The 23,087-nt window shown below is 35.5% G+C and overlaps 1 protein-coding gene across 1 annotated transcript; it reads right to left on the reverse strand.

Annotated features, from left to right (window-relative positions):
• Nucleotides 1-1,012: 1,012 nt before the first annotated feature.
• LOC138372727 (transcriptional regulator ATRX homolog) lies at nucleotides 1,013-23,081 on the reverse strand. Its single transcript, XM_069338308.1, has 17 exons — nucleotides 23,002-23,081; nucleotides 22,674-22,837; nucleotides 21,359-21,522; nucleotides 19,280-19,417; nucleotides 18,720-18,895; nucleotides 17,025-17,249; nucleotides 15,640-15,805; nucleotides 13,934-14,114; nucleotides 12,931-13,149; nucleotides 11,353-11,530; nucleotides 10,300-10,470; nucleotides 8,909-9,065; nucleotides 8,356-8,489; nucleotides 7,235-7,345; nucleotides 5,681-5,866; nucleotides 4,581-4,715; nucleotides 1,013-3,274 (listed from the first exon to the last, which is right to left on the reverse strand). Exons 1-17 carry the CDS (start codon nucleotides 23,068-23,070, stop codon nucleotides 3,239-3,241), a joined length of 2,610 nt encoding a protein of 869 aa, XP_069194409.1. The 5' UTR covers nucleotides 23,071-23,081; the 3' UTR covers nucleotides 1,013-3,238.
• Nucleotides 23,082-23,087: the final 6 nt, after the last annotated feature.

Consider the following 23,087-nt stretch of genomic DNA (forward strand, 5'->3'; position numbering starts at 1 on the left):
GCCTGGTGGGTCAAACCAGCAACCAGGAGACCTGACCAGACAGGGCTACTGGGACATTGATCCCTAGAATCTTCAACAGGTAACTTGGAAGACTATTTTACACCATCTGTGTCAGAATATTAAAAAATTCTTAAATATTAGTATGGCAATACAAGTACAAAAAGACAAAAGACAAACAATGTCAACAGTATCAGATCTTTGACTTTGGAATGATTTTCCAATGACTTTGGAACAATGAGAAAGAAATTTTTTTGATCATTTTGAAAATCAGGACATTCCACAAGATGTGCAACTTATCAGGAGAAGCAGTTTTGAGAGTAAGGTGCAGGTCTTTGTTCCATAAAGTGCCAGAGAGTTTTGTGGCAATACATAACCTAACCTAACCAGACATTTCCCACTTGTTATGGTGGCAGGAGGGATTACTGAAGCAGTTATCTATTTCTCAGTCAATATTACTTGAAATTATATAGTACTACCATTTTCCTACCCACTAACACTAGTTCACACTTTTAATACTAAATTATATGCTACACATAACTATTATTTTCTTCTACTCAAGTATACTGTATTAATATTTTTTTAACTACTTAGCTTTAACTTATTAATATATAATTAAAGAAGTAACTTTTGGTTTGCTGAAGGTCAACTAACTCTGACTATAAACTAGGTAACCTTCATGTCACTTGCAGATCAACTGTATGATCTGCACACTTTTACTTATGCATTGACTAGGTAAGCAACCGAGGAATTCTTGCTTGGAAAAAATGGGGCTACACTGTTCAAAGTTCAACTCCTAAGCATTTCATGTTTCAGTTCAATATGATGTGGTACTCAATATACTGAACAGGAACTCTTCAGAAGAAATATTAAACAAAATACTGTACACGTGACAAAACCATAATTAGGTACAGTACTTACATGGAATTAAGCCCTTTACAAACAATTGCAAAAATTTTCAACGATACACAGGAAAGAATTTTTTTTAAAGGAATGAACAAATAAATGTATACTCTACTAAAGAAGTCCATTTATTACTGTCAATATCATTACAGTGTACATCAATATACCAACAGGAATGCTACAAATTCCACAACAGGCTGTCCTTGATAGGAAAATAAATAGCCACTCTACACCATATCCAATTTTGATACATCTATTGATTTCTAATCTTCTAAGCATGCAGTTATTGTTCTACAAGTATTAAATGATACTGGGTTTATGATACGCAATTATGTTTCAGAACCCTCTTGTATAAGCTCTTGTAATTAAACCCATTAATGCAGTGGTCCTCAACCAATTTTGGACTCAGCCATATTTTTTGAATACTCAAGAGACCTGTGACCCTTGCCACACTTTCGTAATTAAAAAAAAAAAGTATTTGAATATTCTTTTAACCCAACAGTTGAGAACCACCGCATTAATAAACGGACTACTGTACTTTGTTGGGGAAATATTTAAATTTCATGGACTTTTAATTTCACGACTGGTATTGTATTTGTACTTTACCACATTCAATGATTCTAAATTATAAGGTGTTTTTTGTGAAGTCAAAAACACTAAAAACCAATAAAAATATAACCCCAACATTAAAAAAAAAATAAAGCTTAAAATACATCACTAGTAAGATGCTAATGGAAGATATACCGAGAGGAATTCCTAACCTCTGTCGTGTTCAGAATATATGTCTTTCAATCCATGAGACTTGTAGTTCAATCTGAAAGATAAACCTTTAAATCTGCCAGACAAACTTGAAAACATGGGTTAATAAGTGGGAAAAATATCAGAGCTTAAGGAGAGTTAAGAACATAGACTGGTCTGGTTATTATGAAGGTACACATTTATTATTAATTATATAGAAGAACTTTCATTCAAGTTTCGATACATTTCGTAACACAATTACCTGGTAATTTTGAATAAACTAAACAAGAAAATTATTTTGCATTTCAGTTAGCAAAATATAAAAATTGTAGTTGCAAACTTATTAATTTTGAAAATTAAAATATTAAGCTCTATATATTTCAAATTTTTTTTTATTTATGAATAATATTTAAGGCAATAAATTATTTCTAATTATACAATACCTTCATACAGTTCATATTTCAACAGCATACCTGCTTATGCTGGATATTATCCATATGGAAATATCATTAATAAATTATAAAAGAACTATAAAAATATTACAGGTTTATTATATCATCTTACCAGAGAATTATACTTGCTGTGAAATTACAAAACTATTAAAGCAGTTTCTTTTTCATGGTCGTCTAAACTTAGATATATTAATTTGATACATAGAGGCATTTATACCATATCCACTGAGGCCTTGCCCAAGAGCAAATGGATAACCGATTTTTGTAGATATCATGTGTATATGACCAGAAAAAACTTTTATTTACAGTAATGATGTATTTTTGTCTTCATAAAAAGATGAATTGGTTGTAGAAGTGAGAAGAAGTGTTAGGTTCACTGGAACCTTAGGACTGAACTTTGTATGATAAGTGGTAGCCATCCACACACTGTGAATGCGCGAGTCTCATCATGTGTGATAAGGTACTGTACTGTTAAGTACTGTTAAGCCCGTGGACACAAGGGGGCGAATGGATATGGCATCAGTAAATTTGTTATAAACGCCTGTATATATAATAACATAAAAAGTATACCATGATTTGACAGCAAGCCACAAAAATTACATTCTCTTATTAAAGTTTACTCCCCAAGGAGAAACTTTACAAAACTTTATAAAATCATAATTTGAAGTGTAGTTTACAAAATAAATGTAGAACTACTGTGCTTAATAAATGCATACATACTGTACTTACATGGTATGGTATGCTATCATTCATGATCATCAACCATTAAGCTTTACTAAGTGCTAAAGCATCATTAGCAATGCTCAATATATTTGCCGAGGAATTCTTGAAGTTGGTCAAGGCTCTTAAATAAATGTAACACTTGCCACATGTTTGCACTAATCAACAAGATTATAAGGAAAGTATGACAATCACCTCAGTAAGCATATATAACATGTCGGCCAGAGAAACATACATATATTGGACAAATTTAAGGCTGAAAATAAAAAATATAAAGCCTCTTGGTTAATATTGAAAATACAGTAATCAAATCTTCTAATGCACTGCATGAAAAATCACCACCGACGATCTGAGATTCCCAAAAACCAACAGTTCTTTGTACACACTCAGGAACATAATGATATTGTGCTAAACTAGAAATATGCATCTCAGTCAAGCATAATGACATCATTTGATCCCGGTTTCTGAAAAGAGAGAAAAAAAAGAATTAAACACCAACTCATGAAAGATGGAAATAATGAAGTTTAGGTTAAAAATAAAATAAAATTATCAGAGTAATGATAGGGGATAAAATCTAAGACAAGGACTAGGGAAAAGAAATACTGTATGGTAAACAAAGTTTGGGCACCACCCTGGAACCAATGAATAAAACAAAAGAGCAATGCAGATGGGAGATTTATTTTCATGCACTAAATTAAAAGTAAAGAACAAAAGATATATTGCATAAATACCACTAACTGTACACTATATAAAAAATAAAAAAATAAAATAGAACTACTGTGCTGAGGGGAATGGTGCCCAACTACTTAGACGGTCGGGGATTGAACGCTGACCTGCATGAAGCGAGACCGTCGCTCTACTGTCCAGCCCAATAAATGCATACTCTATGAATGAGTATATAAATGAACGTATATACGTATCTGAATGAATATACGTACCTATTGACACGTATGAGGCAGCTCTTATTTATATCCTCATACGGGGTGAACAGTTTTGAAATGAAATGATTTGAGTGAAATGAGAAATGAGCGAGTTTGGGTGGATATAAATAGGAGCTGCCTTGCCTTCTGTAGTTCCTGTATTATTACATTCAAATTATGAGTGGTTGACTTGGAATACTTCATTACAACCATATAGAGATGTTAAAACCATATGGACATAATCAGCATACATATCATGTAATTACAGGTACTGTATAATGGAATTTGATACCATGACAATTATCACATTGATGCAGTAATATTTACGACAATAACTGCATTTGCATATTAATAATCATGAAATTGCAGATTTTTTTGTTGGTCAAGGTAAACACCATTACATGCACATAGAGCTATTATATCCATATTATCATCATTGGTATAAAACCAAAACAATAATAGCTTCAACCAACGTATGATGATGCCTCATGCCCCAAAAAGCAAAAGGACTCTTGACCTCAACAGGTGGGGCAATGAAAACAGCAAGAGTTACCCATTGGATAACTCTTGCTAACTCTTGGATAACTCTTATTTGTTATATACTATAATAAATAAGCATTTGAATAGTTAAAAGTAAAAATAATTGTCAGCATATGAAATTCCACGACTGCATGAATACCGTTTTCTTCACAAGTGTTGTTTCCTTCTCAGTTTCAACGATTGCAAGTCCTTCCGATTAACAAACCATTAATGTGAAAAACATCGACAGGAAATTGTGTAATTTGTTGACTTCAAACATTTAATGCACTTGACCTAAATAAAAAAAATTAAAGCAAAAAACAACTTAAACCTTTTCTGGAGGTTTTTGCTGAGGCGGCACCATAACTGGTCTAATTTGTGATGTTGCAGGCCTCGTCACGTAATTAGCTGTAGCCGAGCTAACTCCTGCACTAGACGGCTGGCCACGAATCAGCCCAGCAGACATCTGGACATGAAAAGGGAGAATTAGAGAATGTATATGTTCATCATAATGAATTATTAATTGTACAAAGTTATATATCCATAATCTCCAGGTGAGGAATTAAACATGTTCTTTCTACAGATTTTAAGCAGATTCAAAAGAGCATGGAGGATGGGGAGGGGATGGTGGAAGAACTGAATGATTTCTATGTGAGAGCTTATGAGAATTTATTTAGGTGAGTTAGTGGTTAGGAGCTTAAATTTGAGTGATAAGGATGAGTGACAACCATAAATGTAAAACATCCTATATGATCTAGGACTTTCCAACAATCACTTTCTTAGTTGTCATATTTGCACTTTAATGAAAAAACTCTTGAAATACACAAGCAATGAGGACAGAGCTTATCAGGAACCAACCAAAGTACTGGAGACAAATCAAAGGAGCAGGGACCAACCGAAAGATCTGAGACAATCCAAAAATAGATCGACCACCTTAAACATTGCTCAAGATGATAACTGCTCTACCTGGGCATATTTTCTTTTTGTCTGCAAATTACCTAATCAATGAGTATGAAAGTAATGTTCATTTTATTTTTACAAGTATATAGACCACACACGTGTGTATAGTATTTACGTTAAAAAATAAATGGGAAACGTTGAAATGTCCATAAACACCAGTATATTCAGCTATAATGCACAATCACATTTTTGTATCTATACTCTAGAACAATCATTTGCAAAAATTTGTAGTTGTAACCCCAAAAATAATTTACAAAACATGGAGAGTTTATACAATTCAGTAGTCGCTGAAAAGGTCCACGAAAGGCCTGGAACGTTTATGTCAGTCGTGCAGCGAGGGGCCAGAATGTTACTGTTAATACAGTCATTCTATTACCTCTTAAACCTTTAAATATTTGTTCTCAAATTAATCTAGAACTAGTAATATGATGAACTACACATATACAGCTACAAAACTATACACACACTCACCAGACTAGCCATAGACACCTGATCTCTTTGTGGAGTGATCTGTGACATGTGGTTAATGACTTGGTTCTCTCTCTGAATATTCTCTTCCAGCATTCTCAACTGCTGCTCAAGCATGGGAAGCATTTCAGGATGGTTCCCAAATGGCAGAAGTTTCCTTTGCTCTGGTGCAATCATTGGGTTCTTCAGCTGGGGATAAACATTTAAACAATTTGCACAATTAATCTCACTGTACCCAGAACACTGGCCTTACAAATATAAGTATGTTAAACAATGAAATTAATGTAACAACAAACTTAGTGACTTAATACTAGCCGAGCACATATTTCCTATGTAATTTATAATTGTATTTTTAAAAAATTTCCAAGTTCGGAAGGTTCAACTACAAAATGTAGGTGGTTCTGGTTACAGGCTAAACAAAAATACTTTGGGGCTGATTATTGGGTTAACTTAAAGCTTAAAAATATTATTCTAATACCTTCTTACCACCTACCGATGTGTTTTCCTAAGATAAATTATCAGAAGGAAGTAACACACCAAATGTATTAATACAACATGATGATTATCAACCATATACAGTATAGTCTGAATAGTTATGAAACGATACAAAACTACACATACAATGAACAGTGTGATGCACTATTGCACAGTATACCACTGTTACAAGTAAATAAAGTAGATATGGTTCAATCTGATGAGTGACTGATCAAGGTTATCTCGAGATGATTTCGGGGCTTTAGTGTCCCCGCGGCCCGGTCTTCGACCAGGCCTCCACCCCCAGGAAGCAGCCAGTGACAGCTGACTAACACCCAGGTACCTATTTTACTGCTAGGTAACAGGGGCATAGGGTGAAAGAAACTCTGCCCACTCTTTCTCGCCAGCGCCCGGGATCGAACCCGGAACCACAGGATCACAAGTCCAGTGTGCTGCCCTCTCGGCCGACTGGCTCCCTAGGTATCATGAAGGCGTATCTCAGAATAAGAAAAGGCAGAATTGTTGCAATTGTTGCAAGGCAGATGATGAAATGATTCTCGGGGCCACTGATGAATACACCAGTCAAAATGAGTTTAAAGAATGTAATTACTAGAAGCTCATGTGAGCTTTAGTTAAAAGAAATCAGTTACCTCTTAGCATTTCATTTTTATCGTTTAGTCAAAAAGTCTTATAATAATGGTGAGTGGCCAACTAATATATAGTCATTTCCTATGAAATCATAAAGCCATCACATTAACTAAATACAAGTAACTGGAAAGAATTTACAAGATAAGTTATATTATTAAAATGGATATGGTTGACGATTTGTGACTGCATTTTTGGTGAGAACATTCAAATCTCAAAAAAGGTTACAGGTTTCTTCCATTTTAGTTTGTTAGTTTTTCCATCTGATTTTGATTAAATTTTCACACAAAGCAAAACTCAGCAGGCTTAAAATTTGGATTTATATTTTGTAAATACAAACATAAAATGTTGTAAAAATTTGTAAAATTTGTTTGGACCCAGTAAGTTCAACACCTTTCATAATACACAAGACACCATAATAATTTACAATTTACTCACATTGTAAACCATGCCTTGAACTCGTTGATAGTGGTTGAGGTGAATCTTTTGAATCTGTTTAGTTGCCAGCACTACACTCTCACACATCTCTTGTTGAGTTAGGTTGGGGTTCTGTCAAAGAAAACAAAAATTTAACAAATATATCTCAAATTACAGACAATTTTAACTACATGCATCCTGATCACAGCCCATCGAGGTAGGTATCCACGATCTCTTAAGCCAGGCTATCTCACAATACAAAAAAAATGTGAATATTCTAAACATAACTCTCTCTCTCTCCCTCTGTACATGAATATATTTAAATATGGACATAAATGTGGGAAGGAGAGAATGTGGTTGGAGGGGTGGAAAACACCTAGGCTCTGCCCGAGTGTTTTCTTACCACTCTGAATTCATAGCTCATTTTCTTATCTTTTGTGGCTATCATGTGGCATTAATTAGACCTTCTAAATTTTCTTCTTGTGATTACCAGGTGCGAGTTTTATGATATTGGTATATTGGTATATATTATGATATTCCTGTGTTAAGTCTGGTGTTACATCCATTCACAGTCCTGTAATTCTGGTCTCCTTTACCATCTCCCAAACAATTTTTGTTTTTATTTAATCTTGATAGCTGTTTGTCCGCCCATTCCTACAGGCTGTCAAGGTCTTCCTGTCACATTATGCAGTCTGTGTAAGTCTTCACCATATTTAAAGTTATGCATTACATAAAAAATTGACATGTATGATCCTGTCTCTTCCAAAAGATCATTTACATAAATCAAGAACAGCAGTGGTTTAAGTACCGAGCCTCGCAAACACAGCTTACCACTTCCCACAGATTATCACTTTATTATCAGATCTATTATCTGATATTATTATTATCAGATTTATTATCAGATTATCACAGCTTACCACTTCCCACAATTATCTCAAGATAACCTCCCTTTATCCCAACTGATCCTTTATCATTATAACCTTGTTTCCTATTTTTCAGATGCTCTCTAACCCAGTAAAATATCTTTCTAATTATCCCAGTCTGCTTTCCACATTATACTGTGGAAATACTTTCCACCGTCCACATAATCTGTTAGGTAATGTGTGCAAGAACATTTATCCATTTAAACCATGTACATTTACCTGAGCTTTAATAGTGTTAACAACTCCTTCAAAGCTGAATGATGATAGAGAGAGTGATGGCAAACTGCTGGCATTGGCCATCATGGTAGGATTGCCTACCACCGGCATCACACTGTTTCGTTGTTGTTGAACCACTGAAAATAAAGTAATTTAATATTACAGTACAATATTCTTATTTCATGTGATGAGCTGCAATTGTAATATGTAACATTGTAACAATTGTAATATGTGAGAACCCTCACTGGTGGTCATCTGTGATGCCATGGAGGGTTCTGAATGGCTTTCAGTTTGTGTGAAATGACATCTGGCTGCCATTCTGGGCAGAACTGAGCATTTTCCAATGATTCATTAGCTTATATAATGTCCTTGCAAAGATGTTTATAAATTCCTGTGCACCAGTGCCAGTATGTCATCTGGCTTGACTTCAGTACAGTATCTCCAAATCCTAAAGTAAAAAGATATATTATTGGAATGGACACAACTGTTACTGCATATCTTGCAATATGTAGCAAAGTGGCTAAAGCATACATTAACATTATAATTATTTACTTACTAAAGCCTTTCTTCTCATTTTCGTAGTCTTCCCAAGCTGCCGTACGCTCTTCTTCCGTTAGTTCTTCACTTGTTTGGTTTTCCAAGAGCGAGTCCTGTTCATGATAATCTACGATCCAGTTCTTGTGTCGTTTCAGCATTTCAGCTAGAAGTCGATCCTAAAAAGAAGTTAATAAGCTATAAAGCATATTGCCAATATATGGCTGCAGATCAGGGATCCACACCTGCCCGGACATCAGCAAACAAAGGCAGGCTTGTACAGTGGTGTTCAATGTTATGAGGAATAAATGAGGATCAAACAACCTGGAACTGGAAAAAATGTAAAGAATAAAAGTTTGATGTATTAAAATGAGAGACAAATATAAAAAATCTTAAGGAGTATAATACAATAATTTGTATAAAAGCAGAGAAAAAAACTGAGAGAAAAAAAGAACCATACTGTTAATGCACGAAAAGTGGTAGGAGAAAATGAATGAGTTCTTGGTGTCACAGTTCAAGGTGTTTGTGTGAAATTAAGTTTGATAGAGCAAAGGTGGCAATTGTGCTTGCATATATTGTGAGTTGAATAGAAGTGGGTTTTGAGCCCTGAGTGACACAATAGGTGTAAATGTTCCAGGAATAAGTAATGTCTCTAGACCAGGGTTCCAGGAACCTTCTTACAAATTACCCCAAATCTATTTGTCTTAAAATTATATTATCACCAGGTTCCAATAGTTTTGAATATAAAAAATTATTGTCATTTTCTAAAATTCTCACAACTCACTACAGGGTGATTTACAAAGTAGTAGATGAGTAATTCGCAATGAGCTTGTAAAAAGAAGCATGTTAAAACATCTATGTGATATAAAAGCAATACAGAGGAATATCTGGAGGTTTGTCTTATCACACGACAGAACTATGTTATAAGGTAAAATTGACTGGTAAATGGGTGACCAAACCTTACAGGAATCCAAGAGGTGAAATAATCAAAGTTGAGAAGTTAAACAAGAGTTGGTCAATATGTACAAGAGAGACGTTAACAGTAATCTTTGAACAAGAAATTATAAACTAATAAACCTTAATGATATCAGATGTATACTAGGAATGTTTTGTTAATAGTCCCAAACAAGTATGCTGACTTGCAGAAACAACGACAAGAATGGCAGTATACTGCTTGGTGGGACAAAGAAGAGCCATAACAGTTGATGATAAAGGCAAAGAAAACAAAAGTACAGTTATGAATTGATTTTATACAGCAGTTTTGAATACTTTACAAAATTATGTAGTTTACCTTGCCGTGAAAAAAAGAAATATGTAGGAGTGTATGATGACAATTTTCTAATGTGTCAACGTAAAAGTTTTCCCTTGATACATTATAAAATCAGTGAACCGAAACTGGAATAAGGTTCTTACCTCTGGCACATTCGGTATGTCGCGCTTATCAGCATCGGCTGGGGTAAACTCGTACAGCTGCGCCAGTTCATCCATCTTGAAATAACGTTTGATCTGATGTTCATCCACTACTCGTAAAGCTGTTGACATTTTAGTTACTTGTCTGGAGTAGATTTTCTCTTCCATTGTCCCCTTTAATCAAAAGATATACAAAATCTTTTAGAAATTCTACTGCATAATAATCTTATTTTCTTTACGAAAATAATCTTATAAGTAAAATACACACACACACACGTACGTTATATAACAAAGACAGGACACCAAAATTTCCTAGATGGTCCTAACAAATTGGGCTCAGTATAAATTGTTCGGTGGAACATGCAATGTTCGATTAAAGTGAGGAGTGATCATCCAAGTTGTCACCGAGACAAAGAGCTGGGTGGTGGCTGTGTAAGCCCTATTCATGATCCACATAATTAAAGAATAAATTACTGTACAGCACAGTACTTAAAAATTTTTAATCAAATTTAAATACAACATGTTACAAATTATATTATAAAATAATAATAAATTAAAATATATACACAGAACAGCCAAAAGTGAATCTATTATTACAATGCAACATGTTAATAATGTTCATTACCAAAAGGAATTCCAGTTTCAATTTAAATATTAATTAAATACCAAAAACTTAAAATTACTGTATTAAAATATGACAAACTATTATAGAAGTATTACTGGCAGTCTATAATAACTCAAAACTATACACAAAATAAACAAAAAATTTTAAATGCTTCTAAGCCATGAGTCTATACCATGTGTTCAAACCCAAGCACTGGTTGGTTGGCTTGGTCAGAGATGTTATTGTCAATTGTCACATTATCCGCACTGTAATTTGCCTTATTTAATAACAAGATGTCTTACTAGAGCAATCATAAAGCTGAAGATTGTATTAATAAGTGGAAATCCATTTCCTTAGGAGTGAAAATTAATGATAAACGTGAGTGGTGTAAGCTGATTTCTGGCAATTGCCTATATTATAATAATACAACATTTTTAACTTGTACCATTTACCTGTGCCACAAAACGATAAACATAACATGGCTTTTTCTGTCCAAAGCGATATATTCTGAAGATTGACTGGGTGTCGTGGGATGGATTCCAGGAAGAATCAAAGATAATCACTCTGTTAGCAGCAACTAGATTGATGCCGAGACCTCCTGCTCGAGTTGATATGAGGAATAGACGACATCTGAAAAAGAAATTGGACATCAAACTTATAACAATCATTACCACTTTTCACTTCCATGGCATAAAGAGGGACTCTGTCTTCAATAGGGAGAGGACGGGTCCCCTGACTAATAATGAACAGGAATAAAATACACATAAAGCTTTGTTTATTTATTTTAATCCCACTTACTGAAGATATATATTATTTATTAATTTATATATACAAGAATTCTAACATTCTTGTAAAGTCACTAGCACGCATAGCGTTTCGGGCTGCAAAATACACACACACACAAAAGTTTAAAACAAAATTTATAAATATTGAATCAACATTACATAAAACTCAAAGGACTTGCAAGAAATATTTGAAAGACAAATACCAAATAAAACTAAAAAGTACCCCAACCAACATATGACCACAAAACTTACCCCTCCCACCCCCAACTAGCAATGAACGTTAACCGAAGGTCAGGTGCCAGCCAGCCCTTTACTCTCAAGCCTGAACAAACCCTAAATCCTATAAACATTAAAAAAAGAAAGAGGTCTAGAAAAATAGGAGCAACAGGGGGCATAATATTTATCGCACTAAGACTGGAGTTACGAGGAGAGACTGAAGGGGTTAAACATGCCAAAACTAGAAAATAAAAGACAAAGAGGAGATATGATCACCACTTACAAAATACTAACAGGAATCGACCAAATTCGCAAAGAGGAATTCCTGAAACAACAACTTCACGAACAAGAGGACACAGATTCAAGCTAAGGAAACATAGATGCCGAAATAATATTAGAACGTTTTCTTTTGTAAACAGAGTGGTAGACGGTTGGAACAAGCTAAGTGAGAAGGTAGTGGAGACTAAATACACTTTTGTTCTCTAGAGTATTAATTTGATAACATTTTGAGACCAAATGTTGTTGTTATAACCCAAGAAATAACTGAGAAAAGATGAAATGATTGTAAACATTTTTATTCATTGCCAAGTGAGATCTGCCAAGCACCCAATGTTTACACTCAGGAATACTCAGTGGAGCATAAAAATAAACTTTTGCTAAGCCTGGAGATACTGACTGATCTAATAAATGGGGATCATGCTGAATAAGTGAACTCTGAAAACATTTTCCCAGGTTTACAACAATAAAATTTGTAGCAAGTTCTCTTCACATCTCTGATGTTTTTGTTATAGCAAGTTCCAGATTTTGTTTTTTAAACTGTTCTTTGCATAAATTTAATTGTAGATATACCAGTGGCACAAACCTCAATATTTAAAGTTCAAAATTAACACACTGAAGCATTCGAGATTTTTAATGTTAGGGATACCTAATTATCTGTCAGCAAGCAAAGCAAATCAAATAAAAGTACACTAGCATTTTTAATTGGTTAATGTTTTATGATCAAGGGATCATGTACAATATATTTCTTACCTCTCATTAGTGGGATTGTTAAAGACTTTGCACATATTCTTTCGAGTGTCAGCAGAAGAGGAGCCATCAAGACGCAGGTAATCCCGCTCTTTTTTCCACTGCTTAAATGGTAGAGGTAAGGGATCCTCAGGCTGTGGCAAGTCTAGTGTCCCTTCATCTATCAACTGCAGGAATTCTTCAATCATATCCAAGGCCAATAACGACTGACTGAAAACCAGCCTGGTGAATGGAAAGAAAATATATATTGGTGAATTTAGCTTTAATTTAAACAGTGTCATTATAAGCACATATGTTGTTTAATTTATGGCAATACAGTATGTATGCAAATAAATAAGAAACAGACTAGCAAAAAAGCATAACTAAAATGTCAATTGTAGCACGTGTGGTAAACTAATTCCTATATAACTTTGTGGGAGAATTATAGGATCAAACTGAATTAAAAACATGAGACCAGATTATAGTGTTCATGTACAGATGCAACCAATAAACAGATCCATCACCAAGAGAATGGGCACCACCTGTGGATTAGTGGTCAGTACAGTCAAGTCACAGATGAAAGGTCTTGGGCTCAATTCTTGCAGCAGGATAGAAGTATCTGGCAACATTTCCTGTCACCTGATGCATCTGGTCATCTAGCAGTTTGAGGGTTAACACTTATTTCACACATTGCCCTAGACCATCTTGTCTATTAATTAATAATTTGTTGCGGCTGTCTCTTGTTTTCGCACCAGTGTGGTAAATATAGTCATCATATACTTTTATACACCACTACCAAGGAGTATGATTATCAATTGTGCCAAATTGAAAAAAATCACTTTACAGGAAAGGCAAATTGAGAAAATATAGGAACATAGTGCTTTTATATCATGTAAAGGAATACACACACACACCTACACCCACACAAAAACAAAAAATAAATATAATGACAATTGTCATATATGCCATGTAATGAAGGAAAAACCAGAATAAAGTGATCATGCAAACAAAAAGTACCTAAGCTTACACTTTATCACCAATGGAAGAGCACTCTCGTAGGATATCGAGCAGAAGTATAAGTTTACCACTATGCTCTAGTTTGTCTAAAAAGTCAGCTTCGTCTTCATCTTTGGAAATATTGTCATCAATTACTTTTTTCCACCAATCAACACGCACTTTACCACTCTCAGTTAACCCAGGAATGGGACCTGCAAATGAAATAAATACAAAAAATTTAGAGATAATTCTTGAACATGGTCTCTAGAAGAGCTGATGCACCCACTAGGGTGCTAGTCTACCAACTGAGTTGTCCTCCTACCCAAATCCTCTTGTTACTTGGGCTGACACAAGGGGACAGCTGGGGGTGACTGATAGCGATTGCTTAAATAGTTCATAGTGATTCTTGGCAATTCAGTGTTGTCAAAAAACATTTAGAGGCAGTTTGTCCCCACACCCCTTGAGTGACAAAGTCATCTAGATCCACGGGACATTCAATGTCCCATGGATCTAGTATCAGCAGTATCAGTTTAATGGCAAATAGAAGCTATCAGAAGAGCCCTGCTTAGAAATAATGTGCAATTTTGCTAAACATTTCATACTAAAAGCAAAATAAATAACAATTACCTAAGTTGAAAAAATGATTGGCTTTGAACTTTGAACAATCATTTCAATAGCAAAATCATTCTGATTTGTTATGGTTTATACTATGAAAAGGTACTGATGTATATGACCACACTATGTTATTAATATAATACACCTAATTATACTGGTGAAATTCCTCTACAAATGAATGATATAACAGCATTGCAGTAGCCAACCACCAAACATGATATGCACCCTAACTTTGGCCACCAATAAATTTGTTACTACTGTGTCAGATTTGATTCTGCACTGATCTGGCCTTGTTTAAATCCACAACAGGCACAGAGAAAATATTTGGTTAAGTTTTGGAGACTTTATAATTAAAAATCTATTAATATTCTGTATACACATACAGCATACAAATATATAGTACTATCTACACTCACTAATCCGAATCACATGGGGCCCACCCCCATTCATATTAGCCGAATTTCATATCGGCATTGTCCAAAAATTAACATTGAGCATTGACAATTTTCTGTACAGCAACCCAGTTACTCCTACAGTTTATCCATGCACTCCTGTCATTTACCCTGGCATTTTTATCATTTACCTGCTTACCTCTGCTGTTTACTCAAAATGTTGAGCATGAATTTATTCCAGTTACCTGAAGATTAGAGCTATCAAGAGTACTTACTTGTATACATTGTTGCTGCTTATCAGTTATTTTTTAATCAAAAGTAAATTTTGCCTCTTTTTATGGCACCTTAAAATACAGTACCAGTACCAATAAATGTCATAAGTGACTGAGGGCAAGACTTTAGCTAATTAAAATGTAAAAATGCATAGCAAGGGGAAATGGCTCATCATACATTCACTAGCAATTTAAATTATTATTTAATATATTTTAGACTCAATATTTAGAACTAAGGAAGTCTATTTGGGTAAGTGAAAATTATAATACAGAAGTGATATAAATTGTAATCTTCATTTTAAAGTGTAAATTTACTTTTAAAGTTAGAATATGACTGCTTGTAAAATCAAGACTAGTCACAGATAGCATTAGTCCCATATTTTATCGTAACATTCCGTAGATAATATTTATAAAATATAATGCCTTAACAAGTGGCCCTACATGAACTAACATATTACCAGGTTTTTCAAACTCCTCTACTTTTAATTCTTCCTCCTCAGACTCCTCATTCTTCTTCTTCTCTTTCTTCTTCTTTTTCTTTCTTGATCTTTCATCTTCTGAAGAATCAGAGGTGGTCGTGTCATCACAAATGAAATCATCCAATTCTTCTTCTTCATCATTAAACTGAAAGGAAACAAATACCTGTATAGTAAAATTGAGCAAAAACCAAAGACAGTTACATGAACAAAATTTGGTTGGTAAAAAAAAGTATGGCAGAGAAAATTTGGAGTGTTATTATGGTTCCCAAGTGGGAGAGATAACGATGTAGAAAGTGAAGAGGCACTACAGCAGCATCTTAAATAAACCAACAATAACTGGTATATGGTCCAGTTCCAAATCTAATGTTTGTTCATGGCATTATGTGGACCATGACTGTCTCGGTCTCGGGTTTTGTCCTGCATTATTCTTGAAAAGTATATTTATTACCTAGTGTTACAATCAACTTCTATTTGACTAATGAGCAAAAGGAACAATCTGTACAATGAGATTATTGTTCCCGAGGAGGGAAGGGCATTGTAAGTGAAGAGGGACTTCATTTTCTTCATATCACAACCTGTATGATTTTGTTTATTATATTTTATTTTATAATACTGATTGTGATCTAAATTATATAAATCTTTAACCTTTTCATAGTACAGTAGTGAAAAAAGTAAGCAAGTAGAATTTCTCAGCCAATTTTACTCTACTTTACCTACACCATTGCCTTTCTACACTTAGTCTATAAAATTGGTGCCAGAAATAAAGGAATTAAACAATGAAGACACAGGTGCAATGGACTAGAACAGTATTTCATGAAGAGAAAAAGGAATGAGGTGAAAGGTATCCACAAAGATGAGTACAAGACAAAAGTACTTAAATGCAGAGGAGGGTGGTAAACAAATACTGTAGAGTGAACTGTAAATGAAGGTGAAGGCTATCCTTCTTTTGCACGTTAAGAGCAGATATCTATTAACATTCAACAGCCGAGCAATGACAACAAGTAAATTGAATATATATCATTGTACAGCTATCTTGAGGTTATCTTGAGATGATGTCGGGGCTTTAGTGTCCCCGCGGCCCGGTCCTCGACCAGGCCTCCACCCCCAGGAAGCAGCCCGTGACAGCTGACTAACACCCAGGTACCTATTTTACTGCTAGGTAACAGGGGCATAGGGTGAAAGAAACTCTGCCCATAGTTTCTCGCCGGTGTCTGGGATCGAACCCAGTACCACAGGATCACAAATCCAGCGTGCTGTCCGCTCGGCTGACCGGCTCCCCCAGCTGTATCCTTAATTTTATTAATTTATTTATGCTGTTGGTATTTGAGCTGTGATTAACTTCTTTAACTAGGGATGTAACTTACCAATGCTCTTCTGACAGCCAACTCTAAGACCTTAGGGTGAGTCCAGACTCTGGAGAGACAATTGAAGTCCACAAACAAGCCTGATCCTTGACGTTTGGGACCACCTTGTGCCAGATTATCCAGATAATATTGGTATAGCTTGCATTGGATCTCTGACAGCTGAACTGATATAACAAATTCAAACTTTGGAGGCAGGAATGGCTTCAAGACTGTGTAATCAAAACGCTGAAAAGATAATATTTTGTAAAATGTAATTATTGAACACATCTTTTATAAATAAACTTATTACAAGAAAGTAAATAAGCTTTAAAGGTCAAACACACAGTAAATATTCTGTACATAGCTTTTACACCTTTTCTTACCCCTAAACAAAAAAAAATGCACGAATACACTCCAGCTTAGTTACTTATGCCCCAGATACTGGCTTGGTTCTACATGGTGAGTTTTATTTACTTTACTGATGTACCAATTCTATATCATATCTGAATTTTAAGTTGAGGATAGAAGTGACCTCTGAAACTACTATTTTCAGCACATTACCTGGTTACCTTGTTAGCAGGTATACCATTATATACTACATTCCATTAGTATATATACTACATTCCATTTAGTTTAAACAAAATTTTTGTACATTTCCTTGACTCTTGAGGTTATCTTGAGATGATTTCGGGGCTTTAGTGTCCCCGCGGTCCGGCCCTCGACCAGATCTCCACCCCCAGGAAGCAGCCCGTGACAGCTGACTAACACCCCAGGTACCTATTTTACTGCTAGGTAACAGGGGCATAGGGTAAGAAACTCTGCCCATCGTTTCTCGCCGGCGCCCGGGATCGAACCCGGGACTCATTTGTTGCTGTGATTTTTCCATTTAAAAACTATATCCTTGTCCACCTTTTCTATCCCTCTCATCCAAGGCACTTTTCATCACTTCTGTATGTCAATAAAATCCAGGAATTTTTTATCTCGCCTCATCTATGTTGGTATACAGTAGAAAATCAAAATATTGTTATTACTTTATAAGTGGTGATCATATCGCCTCTTTTTCTTCTATCTTCTAGTTTGGTATATTTAACACCTCTGGCCTCTCTTCATAACTCTTATTTTTCAGTTCTGGAAGCCATTTTGTACAGGCCTTTGCACCTTTTCCAGTTTATGTGCTTGAGATATAGGCACCATATGACTGCTGCTTATTTCAATTTTGGTATCACAAAAGTCATGAACAGTTTCTTTAATATTTCACCATCCATGTACAGTATTTAAAAGCAATCCTGAAATTTGTAAGTGTGGTGTAAGCTGACCCCTCACACTGCCCTTTATGTGGTTAACTGGTTAGAGTTTACTGTCTGGAACCAACCCCAGATTTCTTTCTTTGTCAGAGTTCTTTTAATACATTTTCACATAATTTGAAGGTTGTGTGAGGCCCTATTAATCTGTACTTGATGATAAATTGTAACTCCCTTTAGTGTAATATATTACATAACCTCACATCAAGTAATCTGTAATAGTGAACTTTATTCTATACACATTTGTGAGTAGTAAATCACCTGTTTAAATTGTCCTTAATATTTATGGGCCGTGGCATAAAAGCTATACTCAGTGATTCTGAAGTCATTCTTTTAATACATTTTTTGTTTACAAAAGTTAAACTGGTGTAAGGTTATTATTATAATTAACAATGTTTCCTTAATCTCCACTCACCTGTACACACCCTTCTAATAGGTTATGAAGAATGTGAGCTCTTCTCTTCATCCTCCGGACATCTCGAGGCATGGCATCAACACACTGGCCTTGCTCAATAGGATTAACGAAACGATTCATAAATTCTTTTTTCGTGCCAAGAAGATTTGGTTTAACGAACTGGATCATGCAGTGATCTGGAATTATTACAAATACAGGTACATGTATTTCTCAGGCAGAAAATATCAAGAGCAGTTAGTAACAGGACTAATTTTTTTAATGTATAATGGAAATTAATAGACAAAGTAACAATTTATTGTATTGAACAATTTCACTGTATTGTTAGAACAGCAGACATGAGACAAGAAAGAAAGAATTTGGTGAATAAATTAATTACAAGGCGGAAATAAAGTAGAATGGAAAATTGGTGAGAAATATTCAGTACTGTACATATAGTGGGATTAAAGAAGAAGAAGAAGAAATATAAGGCAACAAGACAAATAATATAAATTAACACAAATAGGAGCCTGACTTATATAAGAGCCTGGTTATTAATTAATTGAGTTTAAGACAACACTTACATTCCTTAAGATTATTTTGGAGAGGAGTACCAGTGAGCACAATACGTCTTTTTGTATTAATCTGAGTGATTGCCTTTGAGAGTGCAGTAGCCTCATTTTTCAGTATATGACCTTCATCACAAACCATCAAGTCCGGACCTGTCAATAAGCAGAATAATGAGAAATTTTATACAACACATAATGGTGACCAAATTCCTACCATGGTATATCTCATGAGCCACAATCATATATAATGCTGTTAAATGTTAATAACAAAATCAATTTACTTATTAAATTTCCACAAGGTAGCCACAAAATTCAACATTTTCAGACATTCCAAAGATAATTAATTACATGCAAGAAAATATAGCATTAAATGAAATGAAACACTAATTTCTGAGTGAGCCAGAAATATTCTCAAGAACAGTGAACATAGACACAAATGTCAACAACAGGATCACCAAGACCAGTGCTGCCTTTGGAAGATTCCCTGAGAATGTCTGGGAACGGAGGGATCAACCTTACCACCAAACTGAAGGTCTACCGTGCAGTGGTACTCACCACCCTTCTCAATGCCAGCGTGACCTGGACTGTCTATAGCAGACATGCCAAACACCTCAATCACTTTCACTCGAGTGTCTCCGCAGATTCCCCCGCACCAGGTGGCATGACAAAATCCCGAAAACAGAGGTCCTGGAAAGGGCCAGTATTCCCAGCACCTACGCTCTCCTACAGACAACTCAGGCCACATTGGGAAGGCCATGTTGTCAGAATGCCTGACAGCTGATTGCCAAAACAATTGATGTATGGAGAATTATGTCAGAGCTAGCATTCAATTGGAAGGCAGAAGAAACGATATAAGGACTGCCTCAAGGTCACCCTCAAATACCTGGACATCAACCACAGCACTTGGGAGATGCTTGCTCAGGACCGTCCAACTTGGAGAAGCAAAGCCATCACAGGGGCCTGTGCAGCAGAGAACAGACAGGCTGCAGAGGCCCAGAGGAAACATGCTGTGCACAAAGCTAGAGCAACCTCCACTTCTATAGCAGCACTCACCCACATATGTACCATGTGTGGCACCTTCCAGACCCAGATTGGTCTCATCATCCATCTTCTGACACACAGACACCGACCTTTGACCTGATATATTAACACTTTCTGCGAACTGGGGACAGAAACTGCACCCATAAATAACATCATGGATGTCTGGCACCAACACATGTTGCATCCACAATTATAATATTTGTTAAAATTCCATTTATTGTTCGATTATTATTCTGACAAGCTTTAAAATGCGCGCCTTTAATGACAATTGAGATCAAAACACTGGAAAGGGGATACACATCTTAGTGTGGGTGCACACTCCCGGGAAATGCCAGGCTCACCTTGGGGTGGGCCTGGGAAATGTGCATGCTGGGCAGCGCAAAGTGTTAAAAGTCATGGTCATATTTGACTCAAAGGACCAACATCACCACCTTGACAGAGTCAAGTGAACTTTTTGAATTTGTTAAATCTTGCCCTTTTTTGGTGGAACTGTAATTATTTGTTTAAATTTAGGTTAGTGGCGAAACCTGGACAAAGAGGACATTTTATTGCATGCATTCATTCAATAAAATTTCATGGAAACATTTTTTACCCCTATTAATACACACGGTTCAAAGCCCTTAAGAATGAGCCACCAATAGTTATTCTAGGCTAGACTGAAGGTTTCCACCGACTTCAAAGAGCCAGGACCAGGATTTATTAAGCATTTACCTTTCCCCTTTCCATTACTTGATCCAAGGTTATTTTTTATGCACAATCCCATTGTGCTTCAGAGTTCATAATTGTTTAATAAAGCAAACTAAGCCGCCAAGATTGAGGAAAGAAGTACAGTTTTCGTAAGCAGAAATATAAATGTTTCATGTATACTGACCCAGAATGTTATCTTGCAATACCATGTATGTGCCAGACCTTCAGATTTAGCCTAATGAGATAGCTCAGAAATGGTCTAAAGTCTTAGAATGTAGATAAGGAAAGTGTAGAATCCCTCAGTAAAACACACAGTTTTGCCCTACTTGAATGCCTAATTACAAGGTAAATAAAGATGAAACATACCTGGATTTATTAGTGTTTTCTGGAAGATCTCTTTCATCTTGCCTTTATACCGCTTGCATTTGCTATTTGAGAGATTTCGAAACATGTCATAGCCTATAATGCACACGCCTCCTTCCCGCCACCAGTCATCAAGGCGATATGCTCGACCCCATAAATCTTTGGCTCTGGAAAAGTATATACCGTATTAAAAATACAAAAATCAGTTGATACTATTATGTGAAAAACCTTCCACATAGTGATGCTATATTTTTCAGCACTTTCATTACCATTTACTTTCATGCCTGGGACAATTACTGTTTACCTTTATACCTGGGAATACTATGAAGCATTTAATTTTATAATACAAAAATAATTGTATTATATGAGATGTTTTAAGAGAATAAATGAAAAAATAGAGCATAGTGAGTTATGAAAAGACCTTTTCTGGGTGGTCCATAATAACTACCCCTAGTTTATGGTATTGAAGTATAAAGGCTCCTGTGACTTACTCCCCCCACTGGAAGCACTATTCCATACATCTGACCTCTGTAAAGGATCAGGGAGCATGTGAAAAAGATCAGCCCACTATTGAGAAAAACTGCTCTACCCTGGACACTGCCCAGTGATGTGGAGAATATTCCAGTTAACAAATGACACTCCCCAGAAATCTTAAGACATGTCCCTGGTGATCCTGGGATGTACCCAGTGATAAGGGGAATTAATTCAGTGATTTAGAGCATAATTCCTCGGTACCTGGGAAATTTGCCAACACCCCAGTGGACTGTCAAGACATCCAGAGGAGCACAGTAGTTACTGCACTTTCAGCTGCCGACTATGTTGGCACTTTATTTCGAGAGAGAGTAATTAATGGCCACGTGGAAGGTACCAATTACATCTTTAGAGAGGAATTATTGGCCACATAGAAGTTGAAGGTATGACAGTGAGTGAAACTCTTAATTGCTCCTTTTAGGCAGTTTCATCAAGTTTACAGCTTTTTTTAACATTCCTGCCTTAATCTGTCCCATGACCCCATCCATATACTTATTCATCAACCATCACATAACCCTGCCACACACCTATAATAATAATATCAAACCAGTCACGTATCACACCATTAACTCTTACACATGAATTATTTCATACATAAACACATTTCCCAGTACTGTATTTAAAAAGAGCTCTGCCAACTTCTAAGCCTCCCACTCACCCAAAGTCCTTCCCTATTTACTTAAAGAAAAAAAGCGATAAAATTAACTCGCTTGCAAATCCAGATATCATCAGTAATATTAAAACATGGCAAACCAGACAGACAGAACTAAAGAAGCCCGATACTTACGAAGCAAGCTCAACGACATCAAATGGTAACATCTTCCCCTTGAGCCAATTGGAGAATTCACTGACCCAGTTATAAACAGTGTTGACTGGACAGCACACCATAACTCTCTGAATATGCCTGTTGGTCTTCTTACTTAACAGCAACGTGTGGACAAAGGTGATTACCTAAAGAAACAAATGTTACCAAATAATTATAAATTTCATAAAGTTGTGAAAAATATATACTGAATATATACAAATATATGCATACATAAAATAATCATAAGTATTTGTGTTAATTAAACTAGTATTTAATCCAAGGCAACTCATCAGTATAATGACTAACTTACTTGTAGAGTTTTGCCCAGACCCATACAATGGGCAAGAATGCAGCCACTGCCAGTATTTTCTTTCAGCATTTCTAGACTATCAATAG

Source organism: Procambarus clarkii, chromosome 39 (genome assembly GCF_040958095.1).
Source record: "Procambarus clarkii isolate CNS0578487 chromosome 39, FALCON_Pclarkii_2.0, whole genome shotgun sequence".
Lineage (NCBI taxonomy): Eukaryota > Metazoa > Arthropoda > Malacostraca > Decapoda > Cambaridae > Procambarus > Procambarus clarkii.